General features: G+C 39.6%; 1 protein-coding gene and 1 long non-coding RNA gene across 11 annotated transcripts in view; both read left to right on the top strand.

Annotated features, from left to right (window-relative positions):
• LOC125900032 (brother of CDO-like) overlaps window positions 1-12,857 on the top strand; it is a 37,996-nt gene that overhangs the window by 6,465 nt on the left and 18,674 nt on the right. For 3 of the 10 annotated variants that reach the window (XR_007450794.1, XM_049594783.1, XM_049594777.1), the window contains exons 1-2: window positions 6,613-6,683; window positions 6,781-7,107. The exons of 4 other annotated variants lie outside the window; for them this stretch is intronic. Coding sequence is in view for 5 of the 6 variants with exons in the window: in XM_049594783.1 (XP_049450740.1) it covers window positions 6,617-6,683; window positions 6,781-7,107 (394 nt within the window). In the remaining variant the exon portion in view is untranslated. Of the gene's footprint in view, window positions 1-6,612; window positions 6,684-6,780; window positions 7,108-12,857 lie in introns of those variants that run through there. 3 more of the 10 variants (XM_049594782.1, XM_049594780.1, XM_049594781.1) reach the window with 2 other exon arrangements.
• LOC125900036 (uncharacterized) lies at window positions 7,641-11,141 on the top strand. The gene is made up of 3 exons (XR_007450797.1): window positions 7,641-7,724; window positions 10,566-10,650; window positions 10,771-11,141. It is a non-coding gene; the product is annotated as an uncharacterized LOC125900036 (long non-coding RNA).

The raw sequence follows: 12,857 nt of genomic DNA, 5'->3' as shown, positions 1-12,857 counted from the left end.
TGGACCTTTGTGGTTGGATTGTTTTGTCAATTAATAGAAAAAGGTCCCTGAATCTCTGGATGAGTTCAAATATAGTTTTGTTTATCTATGCGTCAGCATCACGTAGACTTAAAATGTGTAACGAGGTGAAATGACTTCCACTATTTTGTGGTGCCAAATAAAAACGTGACGCTTACGCCTGGTACCTTCGGTCGAGGTGTTTTTGTGCACAGTGGAAAAAGCAAAGATGCAAGGAAGTGCACAAAGTGGTAGACAAGCAACATGAGGTCAAGGTCGTACTTATCGCTGAGGACACTGAGCTCATGTCCTTCCTGTTCTTTCTTCGAATTGGGGGGAACCAGGGAGAGGTTTATGTCCTATAATTAAAATGTTACAAGTAAAATGTTTTACAGGCTGATTCAAATGTATTTAAACTTAATATACTTGAATCAGAATAGTTTCTGGACAAAAAAAGAGTATCAATATACATGTCTATAAGTGGTCAGACTTTAGGAATATAAGCATTGACCTCTTTTATTGTAATAAAATATATCAAACTGCTCAATGCTTTCCCTACATAAGATACACTCCAAAATTAGGAGCACTTTGTGGAATAAATCAGGAAATATCTCATCAAAGGATTAGACAAAAACCTGAAAATCAGAGCATTAAATACCGACTTCTGATACCTGACACTTTTTGACTTTTGTGCTATGGATACATTTTGACCAGTGCTAAAGTTTGAGGTTTGATACCCAGCGCTGTGATCATCAGTATTTCTCCACCGTCATTTTTATTTATGGCCATGTGGAAAGATTTGAAATAACATTTAGACCCTAAGAAAGGGAAATTTAAGTTTTCACGCAACATATTTTAACCTAAAATATGAACAAACAAGAAGAAAAAAACCGAAAGACTTAATACATACTGGATACCTTGTTTTTAGTACTGGTGGCTGTGGCACTCATGACATAAAATCCTGCTTTTATTATGGTACTTCCGGTCACCGGCAGTGTGAATTTGCATATTAGCTAAATATTTAGTTTCACCCAAAAGATTTAGATTTAGATTTAATATTTAGATTTAACATTTATATTTATATTTATATTTAGCATTTAGATTTAACATTTAGATTTAGATTTAGATTTAGATTTAATATTTAGATTTAGATTTAGCATTTAGATTTAGATTTAATATTTAGATTTAATGTAACCCTATAGTTGTCATTACTATGGGACGCAAAATTACCGCAATAAAGGTTTTTGTTTTCTCCAAAAATTAAAACATGTCTGGTAATACACATTAAAATGAAGCCTCAATTGACTTATCCTTTAAAAAAGTCTTTGTGCAATCACCTAATGCTAAATTTCTGTGCTGCACAGCTAGGCTAACTAGTTAGCTAGCAGTTAGGTGCTGTTGTAACACATTAGCTGTATTATCATTCTGAGTATACAAAATTCTTGTGAGCCACAGTGGATCACTGTGTAACTTTTCGAGCAAGAGACTCTGACACACCGCCTACCTCAGAAACCTCACAAGTGCAGAGGTTGAGGCTAATGCACCTGGCCATGCTGCTAACTTAGCTGCTGCAGGCAAGAGCAAATGGGAGAAGGCCTGAAATATAATCAGAAAATTGTCTCAAGTGCAACTTAATTTTATACAGTATATGTAGGAGGGGGTCCCTGCTCCGTCTCTGTGTCAGCTATGGTAAAATGTCAAAGACCCCTGGTTTACAGGAGTCAATCAGAAACATAACTTCTGCTTTTCTGTGATCTTTGTGTTGCATAAAAGGAAGACTGACTAAGCAGTCTCCACACATAATTTAACACTCAGTATGAGCACAGGATGATATGATGCAGTGACACATGCGATAAAAGCCTCTTTGTGTTTTGTGCAGTTTAATATCATATCACATTGTCTTTGTTTAGAACAACTTAGATGACTGCAATGCTCTTTTCTTTGGATTAGCTCTATCATATCACTCAATGAGATGACTTCAACTCACAGAATTCAGCCGTCAGTTTTTACCAGTACAAGAAAATATCATCACATTACGCCAACACCTGAATCACTGATGAGTTCCCATTTAACACTTTAAAATCCCTCAGCTCACCAGTATATTTCAGACCTGCTCACTGACTACACCCCCAATCACACATCTCAAGTGTTCCGACTGTGGCTTCTTGGTAGCACCCAGAATAAGATCAAGAACTGCTTAAGTTAATTTTAGTTACTGTGGGCCTGCCCATTTCCAGCTAACCACAAGACCTTCCTGTTTTCTCAGGCTAATAAACAGTGTTAATGTGAATGTGTGTGTTTTGGCATTGCATCATATATGCTTGATTTTAAATTTCTCTTAAAAGTAAAGCACAGTGACTTTTCTTTAAAGACATCACTGTGTTTCCGTGAGAAGCAATTGTTCTTTACAGAGACGTTGCTGCATTTCAGGTCAGGATTGTGCCACCAAAAAAGAATTTCAAGACAAAACATGATCTTTTTCTAACTATAACCAAGTAGTTTTGTGCCGAAACATAACCACATGTTAACCATAGCGTTGTTGAAATGTAAAGAGACATAAAGTTCCCATGTATCTGCAACATGATAAAACACAAATATAACCGCTCTGTGGTTTGCAGAAACGTACAATGCAAACATTTATTTCGGCGATGTGGTTATACCGTTACTTTTGACACTTTAAGTGCATCTTGCTGATAATACTAATGTGCTTTAACTTATCAGTTCCAATGCAGGGCTAGTACTAATACTACTACTGCAATGGAGTATGTCAGCGTTGTGGTATCGACACTTGTACTAATCTAAAGGCTCTGCTGTTCTGTGAAGAAATTGTAGTATGTTGTCATTTGAAGAATTACAGTGTATCTTTTTTATTGGTTTAACTTTCAAATAATTTATTTTGGGTTTATTCTCCAATGTCTGATGTCTGGATCAGTCTCTTACACTCTTCATGACTTCACCCTTACAGAAAGCTCAGGGCCAGGACTTCAGACCAGAGCCCGGCCCAGGAGCAGTTTCATCTTCAGTCTGAAACAGAGGTCAGAGGAACTTTGTCATCTTTGACTCTCTAACATTTCTCTCCTGTTTTTGTCTTTCCCGGAGACAACGCTGAACTTTAATTTTCACTTTCTGTCTCCGTAGGTGGCCCTCCGTCACCCGCGGGGTGGTGCAGACAGTAGAGCAAACAAGCACAGGAGTCAGTACATGGAGAGGCTCAATTCCATCTATAATCTCTGAGGAGATGATAAGAGACCGATGGACAAACCAGGTGCATCAGAGGAAGGCAACCGGAGAGAGGACAGCTGGGTCCCTGATGCCTGTAGCTTACCTAATGTTGATACATTAAAACCAGTGCTGTCACTTTAAAGGGATTTGTTTTTACTTGTGTATTTATGGTACTCTGTGTGTTTTGATATGTCCTCATGCATATGATAGCTTTATTATAAGTGTGCTGTGCTGGTATTTTTATGTCTTTCCTGCATTCTGAGCTCAGTAAGAAAAGCTGCTAACAATGTTTCCTGTAATTGCAATCAAGTGAACTCAACAGGCTTTAAGTGGAGGTCAGTGCCCTCTAGTGTTCTGTGTGGGAATTACAGGAGCTCTTTTCATTGAAAATAAATGATATTTCAGAGACTACAGTCAAGTGCAGTTTTGTTTTTATTCCAGTGAAGGACATGAGTGAGTGTGTTCTCTGCTCTTTTATTACAGATTCACAAGATTAATACTGCAAGAGAGAGATGGAATATTTCATAAATGTAAGGAAACATATGTGGTTCTTTTAATAGTATTAAAGTGTCGTGAGATCAAAACTTTTCCAAAGCAGAAGCTGTTGACTCCTGGCATGGAAATGGCCTGAATGTGTGCTCAGCAGCAGGGTCACAGTATGTGGCTAAAGTGGGTTCAGCACTATGCAGAGGTGGTTTTCCTGCAGTTGAACATGTACATTCTGTGCATCCTAATTTTCACTGATGAAATCATTCTTACAGTTTATCTTCAAGAAGGATCAAGCTTGATTGTATGTTGGACTCTCACGTGACTTGATTAGTTTCACAGAAGGTGCAACACACTCAGTGTTGAGCAGCCAAACATCAGCTAATTAAAAACTATAACTCACCTGCTGAGGCAAACAGCTGAAGTGAAGACACATAGAAGCAATCCAATTACAGCTGTCAGTGTGTATAGAAAAAACCCAAATGGACTGGTTCCTGCACAAAATCAGAAGTGAATTCATTTAAGTAGCATGAAGTTTGAGCTTTGAAATAAACTATGTCTGGTGGAGAAATGATGAGTCCTGTTTTGTGCTCTACCTACCTTCAGGTTTCTCAGACACTGTTAAATTCCACTCAATAGTCCGTTGGCCAGTTCTGTCAGTTAAATTACATCTATAGAGTCCTGCATCATCATGCTGAACGTTAGGAATATTCAGCTTTGAAGGTAAGTTTAAGTCTATTATATAGTGAGAGGTGAAATTGGAAGAAGTCTGATTGAGTAAGACTGAATGAACAAAAACAGATCTGCCTTTGGTCCAGTTGATTTGAGTTACATTTGCCTTGGATATGTTGCAAGTGAGGGTGATGGAGTCTCCCCTGGGCACCAGGATATTCCTCTGGTCAAATGGAAGAATCTCTGATATTAAAGGAAACAATTAATGTTGTGTGAAAAATGTGGCCGATTGTCATTACAGAAGTGACATCTTGTAGGTGCTTCATTAAAACAAACCCCCCAAAAAAACAGTATGAACAAGTTATTGTGCCGTTTTCTTCATCTTTGCTGACTACAACTTCCTCCCCCATTTGCTGTTGTCCTGTAACTGAAGCTGATACCTCTGTTCTGTTACTTAAGAGGGATTTTAAATGCAGGATATTTACTTAAAGTGTAGAATTTTTATTGGTATCTTCAGCTATGTAAACTATTAGATCCATTACTTAACTAAAAGTACCACACTGAGTATCATCTGTTTCTAATGTGCCTGAAACAACTGGAACATTCTGGTCTGTTGGTGGTTGGAAGCAACATCCGCAATCTGTTGTGAACTGTAACCCAGTTTTGTTGCCTAAACCTAACCACTGGACCAAGACACAACACAAAAGGCTACCCTCAGGGTCATTTAATAACTCTTGGAGCTTCTGCCCAAGCAGCAAAATGTGACGAGCACAATTTTATCTCTGCAGAAAAAGCTGGACCAAGACCCAAAACCAGGACCAGGACAGCAGGACCCTGAGTTGTGCCCAGTACCAGGCTCAGTTGGGAAGAGAGGTCAGAAGATCATCACTAAACTATTAAGCTGTCATGTCTCAGTAATGCCTCCTGTTCCCAGCCCATCTGCTCTGATGTTTCTCAGTTACAGTGAGCTTATTTCCACTTTGTTCCTCCAGGTGGCTCCACTTCAGCCCCACAGCTGTGCGTGGAGTACAGGACAAATCACCAGCAGAGGGAGTCAGTACTTCAGGAGGCTCAGTATGAAACTGAGTGAGAAACAAGACACATGCTGGACATAGAGTGCGACAATACTGTTTTTTTTTAACATAATTTTCTTTGTGTGTCAGTCTGGACAAGTTATTATGTGTATCTTAACTCACTCATGATTGTGACTTCTGTGTTCCACAATTATGACGCGCTATCTTATTAGAGAAAAGGCTATATAATATGTGTTACACAGTAAACTGTGACTCATCAGATTCTGTGCGGCCAAAGCAACATTTTTATCATGCTTTATTTTGATAGCCAGACATGATGCCAGGAGGGCTGCGATATGCCTGTACCTGTGATAACCGTGGTATTTAAAAATGAAATATTGCTATTATGTTGATAATGCAGATATAATAATATCATGTAAATAATCCAGGGTCTTTCAAATCATGTCTGTTTCTTTCTGCTCTCGCTTTGTCTCCCTCCCCCAACACCAGCTTGTTGTCTTGTCACACCTTCAAGCTAATTGTAATAAAGTATTTTAATTCCACTGTACTGGTACTTGTGTGGGTTTGTTTATTAATGTTTATTCTTTTCTCCCAGCAGCTCCAGTCTCTGCTTATTTGCTCATGTTTGCTATATTCAGTAAAACATCAGGTTTATTTCGACCTCACGTCTCTGTCCTTGTCCCTGTCTGCCCTATTCCTAATTTTCAACTCAATTTAAGGCTTTCGACAAAGTATTTCCTGGGCTGTAATTACCCCAGGTGGCGTTGTCGGTCCTCTTCCTACTTTTCCCACTTATTGCCCACGCCACAATAATACACACAAAGCATCAACAGCAGGAAAAAACTACAACATTTCAAAACACCAAGGTCATGAATCCCCTCAGTCCATCCCTCATGAGGAACTTTTCACTAACCTGGTCATATAGTGTGGAATGTTTAACCATGTAGAATCAAAGAAAAGTGAGGACTAAGGCTTTCAGTGCATCACTGCAACAACTGACTAAACATTTTCTGGAAAACACAAGCAAAAATGAGAAATAAAGCAAGAACGTGACTTGATTTTAAGCTGAACATAAGGTACGATACTCACCTCAGTGTTGAGCAGCCAAACATCAGCTAACCACTTCCTGCTCTCTGTGCGTCCTCCACAAATATATTTCAAAGGTGAAGGTAAAGCTCCAGTCTGTATTTTATCCGACAGGCATCATGATCAGCTTAACCGGAGCAGCTCTGTTCTTGATTCAGCTTTTAGTTGTGTGTCAAGTCTTTGCAGGTACAGTGGAGATTTCTGTTTGTGGTTGTGTTGAGTCATGCTTAAATTTAAATTACTTAATGTATTTTAATTAATCAATTGTTTCCTTTAATATCAGAGATTCTCCCACAGATTCCTTCATTTGTCCAGAGGAATATCCTGGTGCCCAGGGGAGACTCCATCATTCTCACTTGCAACATATCCGAGGCAAATGTAACGCAAATCAACTGGACCAAAGGCAGATCTGTTTTTGCTCATTCAGTCTTACTCAATCAGACTATTACCAATTTCACCTCTCACTATGTAATAGATGTAAACTTGCCTTCAAAGCTGAATATTTCCAACGTTCAGCATGATGATGCAGGACTTTATAGATGTAATTTAACTGACATAAAAGGCCAACGGACTATTGAGTGGAATTTAACGGTGTCTGAGAAACCGGAAGGTAGGTAGAGCACAAAACAGGTCTAACCACCAGACACAGTGCATTTCAAAGCTCAAACTGCATGCTACTTATAACATATTAATTAATTGTTTCCTTTAATATCAGAGATTCTTCCATTTGACCAGAGGAATATCCTGGTGCCCAGGGGAGACTCCATCACCCTCACTTGCAACATATCCATGGCAAATGTAACGCAAATCAACTGGACCAAAGGCAGATCTGTTTTTGCTCATTCAGTCTTACTCAATCAGAATTTTTCCAATTTCACCTCTCACTATGTAATAGACGTAAACTTACCTTCAAAGCTGAATATTCCTAACGTTCAGCATGATGATGCAGGACTCTATAGATGTCATATAACTGACAGAACTGGCCAACGGACTATTGAGTGGAATTTAACAGTGTCTGAGAAACCGGAAGGTAGGTAGAGCACAAAACAGGACTCATCATTTCTCCACCAGACACAGTTTATTTCAAAGCTCAAACTTCATGCTACTTAAATGAATTCACTTCTGATTTTGTGCAGGAACCAGTCCATCGTGGTTTGTTCTATACAAACTGACAGCTGTAATTGGATCGCTTCTATGTCTCCTCACTCCAGCTGTTTGCCTCAGCAGGTGAGTTATAGTTTTTAATTAATGTTGTGTGAAAAATGAGGCCAATTGTCATTACAGAAGTGATATCTTGTAGGTGCCTTATATGGAAACAGTTTAAGCAAACTAACGTGCCTTTTTATTCATCTTTGCCGACTGTGACTTCCTCTTTCTTCCCCCATTTGCTGTTGTCCTATAACCAAAGTGTGAGCTACTAGCATTGTCAGATATTAATGTATTTAATATATTCACTAAATATATTTAATGCAGTATGTTATTGTTAAACCTATTTTTTAGTAAAAAAACTGTTTCCATTGTATCATGTGAATTTTAGATGGTGTCGATAGATAACTGCAGCACAGAGACCTGTTTCACGGCAGACATTTTGACTTGTCGAAGAAGGAAAAGCACAGCTGTAACTAACATTAACCACAGCTCTATTTTATTAAGTGTCCCAAAACACAATGTCAGTGTGTGAGTACGTTCAATACCCCCAGGCTCTGGATCTGGCTCACCTAAATGGAACGCAGCCATCATTAATGTTGTCAATCCCATCTGTGCTTTTTCCTGCTTCAACATTTCAAAATGTCCGCCGTGAAAAGGGTCAATTGTGGCCTAATTTTCATCTTTTAACAACATACTTTACAAGCTATACTGTAACAAGGACTTTGTCATGTTATAATGACAGATTTTATCACTACATGTCAGATTATTTCATGTCAGACTTTTCTCTGTGTATCATACATTTGAATCAGGAACATTTAAAGAATGTTGAACCTGACAGTTCATTATTAAGCAAAGGAATATGTTGAAGAGTGGCCTTCCTTCATCTGTTCATCTGAGTCTGCACGTACAAACACAGATTTTACAAAGCAAAGAGATCCTTTAACTGTAGGTCAGTGCAGCTGGATTGGCCTTCAAGAAAATGAAAAGAAACTATAGAAGTGCAGATATCTGCAGCCTTCTAGTGACACATACTGAACACTGGGCAGGAGGTAGAGATGAGGAGAGTGGAAAAGGAGAGCAGAGTAAGAGGCGGAAGAGCCTGGAAGAAGAGACAGAGGCGACAAACTGCAAAGAAAAGACATCAGGAAATGAGAGAGAGAAAAGAGTAAGATGGAGAAGACCTGGATGTGAGGGATGAAGAACAGTGTTGTGTGAAAAGTGTGGCGATTGTAATTACAAAAGTGATATCTTGTATATGCTTTTAAAAAAAAACCCAAAAAAACCCCCACATGTATAAACAAGTTCATTCATTCATTCATCTTCTAACCGCTTCATCCTCTTGAGGGTCGCGGGGGGGCTGGAGCCTATCCCAGCTACATCGGGCGAGAGGCAGGGTACACCCTGGACAGGTCGCCAGACTATTGCAGGGCTGACACATAGAGACAAACAACCATTCACGCTCACATTCACACCTACGGACAATTTAGAGTCACCAATTAACCTAGTCCCCAATCTGCATGTCTTTGGACTGTGGGAGGAAGCCGGAGTGCCGGAGAGAACCCACGCTGACACGGGGAGAACATGCAAACTCCGCACAGAAGGGCTCCCACGCCCGGGATCGAACCGGCAACCCTCTTGCTGTGAGGCGAGAGTGCTAACCACCACACCACCGTGCCGCCCGTATAAACAAGTTATTGTGCCTTTTTCTTCATCTTTGCTGACCACAACTTCCACCCTCCCCATTTGCTGCTTGCCCTGTAACCAAAGTGCAGCATAGAGACCGGTTCACAGCAGACATTTAGCTGATACCTCTGTTCTTTCACTTAACAGGGGTTTTAAATGCATGATTTTAAATTAAAATGTAGAATTTTTATCGGTATCTTCAGCTATGTAAAGTATTAAGTACCAAACTGAGTATCATCTGTTTCTAATGTGCCTGAAACAACTGGAACATTCTGGTCTTACTCAGTTGAGAAAACAACGCATGGATCAACATTTCCATCTCAAGCAGAGATGGAAATGTTGATCCATGCTTGTTTCATCACGTCTGGATTATTGCAACTCTCTTTTACCTGCCTCAGCAAATCGTCTCTGGATCGCCTACAAATAATCCAAACGCTGCTGCCAGACTGTTGACCAGGTACCCCAAAAGGTCTCATGTGACTCCAATTTTAATTGCTCTCCACTGGCTCCCATCAAATTTAGGATCCAATTTAAAGTTCTTGTGGTCACATATAGTGCTCTGCATGGTCAGGCACTGGCCTACATTAGAGATCTACTGCAGCCTTATGTCACCAGCAGGTCTCTGAGGTCCTCAGATCAGGGCCTGCTGGTAGTTCCTCGTTCTAGGCTGAAAACCAGGAGACTGCGCTTTTGAGGTTGTGGCACCTAAACTTTGGAACTCTCTCCCACTGAATTTAAGATCTGTGGACACTGTGGACACCTTCAAAAAGCAGCTTAAGACCCATTTGTTTAGACTTGTCTTTGTTTGATTTTTTTTTATTTATATATGTTCTGTCTATTTCTCCCTTTACTGTGTTTTATATCTATATGTATATTTTTTGCTTTATTGCCTTTGGAAAGCACTTTGTGACTTTTATGCTCTTGAAAGGTGCTAAATAAATAAAGTCTACTATCATTATTATTATTATTATTAGTGACTCTGAGCTGGGCTCTGACTCAAGACTATTCGAGACCAACAAACCTCAGCTGCATCATGTGTGCCTCTCAAAGCTGGGTGTTTTGTAACAACATCCACAATCTTTTCTGAACTATAGCCTAGTTTTGTTGCCTAAACCTAACCACTGACCACTTCTGCACCAAGACACAACACAAAAGGCTACCCTCAGGGTCATTTAATAACTCTTGGAGCTTCTGCCCAAGCAGCAAAATGTGATGAGCACAATTTTATCTCTGCAGAAAAAGCTGGACCAAGACCCAAAACCAGGACCAGGACAGCAGGACCCTGAGTTGTGCCCAGTACCAGGCCCAGTTGGGAAGAGAGGTCAGAAGATCATCACTCAAACTATTAAGCTGTCATGTCTCAGTAATGCCTCCTGTTCCCAGCCCATCTGCTCTGATGTTTCTCAGTTACTGTGAGCTTATTTCCACTTTGTTCCTCCAGGTGGCTCCACTTCAGCCCCACAGCTGTGCAGAGTACAGGACAAATCACCAGCAGAGGCAGTCAGTACTTCAGGAGGCTCAGTATGAAACTGAGTGAGAAACAAGACACATGCTGGACATAGAGTGCAACAATACTGTTTTTTAAACATAATTTTCTTTGTGTGTCAGTCTGGACAAGTTATTATGTGTATCTTAACTCACTCATGATTGTGACTTCTGTGTTCCACAATTATGACGCGCTATCTTATTAGAGAAAAGGCTATATAATATGTGTTACACAGTAAACTGTGACTCATCAGATTCTGTGCGGCCAAAGCAACATTTTTATCATACTTTATCACATGCTTTATTTTGATAGCCAGACATGATGCCAGGAGGGCTGCGATATGCCTGTACCTGTGATAACCGTGGTATTTAAAAATGAAATATTGCTATTATGTTGATAATGCAGATATAATAATATCATGTAAATAATCCAGGGTCTTACAAATCATGTCTGTTTCTTTCTGCTCTCGCTTTGTCTCCCTCCCCCAACACCAGCTTGTTGTCTTGTCACACCTTCAAGCTAATTGTAATAAAGTATTTTAATTCCACTGTACTGGTACTTGTGTGGGTTTGTTTATTAATGTTTATTCTTTTCTCCCAGCAGCTCCAGTCTCTGCTTATTTGCTCATTTTTGCTACATTCAGTAAAACATGAGGTTTATTTCGACTTCATGTCTCTGTCCTTGTCCCTGTCTGATATTCATAATTTTTCTCATACAAGTATTTGCTGTAATTACCCAGGTGGCGTTGTCGGTCCTCTTCCTACTTTTCCCACTTATTGCCCTCGCCACAATAATACACACAAGCATCAACAGCAGGAAACTACACATTTCAAAACACCAAGGTCATGAATCTCAGTCCATCCTCATGAGGAACTTTCACTAACCTGGTCATATAGTGTGGAATGTTTGACCATGTAGAATCAAAGAAAAGTGAGGACTAAGTTTCAGTGCATCACTGCAACAACTGACTAAACATTTTCTGGAAAACACAAGCAAAAATGAGAAATAAAGCAAGAACGTGACTTGATTTTAAGCTGAACATAAGGTACGATACTCACCTCAGTGTTGAGCAGCCAAACATCAGCTAACCACTTCCTGCTCTCTGTGCGTCCTCCACAAATATATTTCAAAGGTGAAGGTAAAGTTCCAGTCTGTATTTTATCCGACAGGCATCATGATCAGCTTAACCAGCAGCTCTGTTCTTGATTCACAGTTGTGTGTCAAGTCTTGCAGGTACAGTGGAGATTTCTGTTTGTGGTTGTGTTGAGTCATGCTTTAATTTAAATTACTTAATGTATTTTAATTAATCAATTGTTTCCTTTAATATCAGAGATTCTTCAGATTCCTTCATTTGTCCAGAGGAATATCCTGGTGCCCAGGGGAGACTCCATCATTCTCACTTGCAACATATCCAATGCTAATGTAACTCAAATCAACTGGACCAAAGGCAGATCTGTTTTTGCTCATTCAGTCTTACTCAATCAGAATTTTTCCAATTTCACCTCTCACTATATAATAGATGTAAACTTACCTTCAAAGCTGAATATTTCTAACGTTCAGCATGATGATGCAGGACTCTATAGATGTCATATAACTGACAGAACTGGCCAACGGGCTATTGAGTGGAATCTAACAGTGTCTGAGAAACCTGAAGGTAGGTAGAGCACAAAACAGGACTCATCATTTCTCCACCAGACACAGTTTATTTCAAAGCTCAAACTTCATGCTACTTAAATGAATTCACATCTGATTTTGTGCAGTAATCCAAAAGTAGATCAGCTAATGTGACCTGTAATTGCCATGTCTGCTACTTCAGCTGCTGCAGGTAAGACAAAGGGAAAAAATGAAGGCCAGAAATATAATCAGACTGTGATTGTCTCATGCAAAGAATTTTATGACAGTATATGTAGGAGACCCAGCTCGTCTGTGTCCTATGGTAGTAGCAAAATGGTTTATCAGAGTCATGTGATCATATTCTGCTTCTGTGATCTTTGTTGTTGCATAAAAAGGAACTGACTAAGCAGTTTCCACATCATTAATTT

Source organism: Epinephelus fuscoguttatus, linkage group LG13 (genome assembly GCF_011397635.1).
Source record: "Epinephelus fuscoguttatus linkage group LG13, E.fuscoguttatus.final_Chr_v1".
Classification (NCBI taxonomy): Eukaryota; Metazoa; Chordata; class Actinopteri; order Perciformes; family Serranidae; genus Epinephelus; species Epinephelus fuscoguttatus.
The sequence above is the reverse complement of the archived record's forward strand: the minus strand, read 5'-3'. Positions and strand labels throughout refer to the sequence as shown.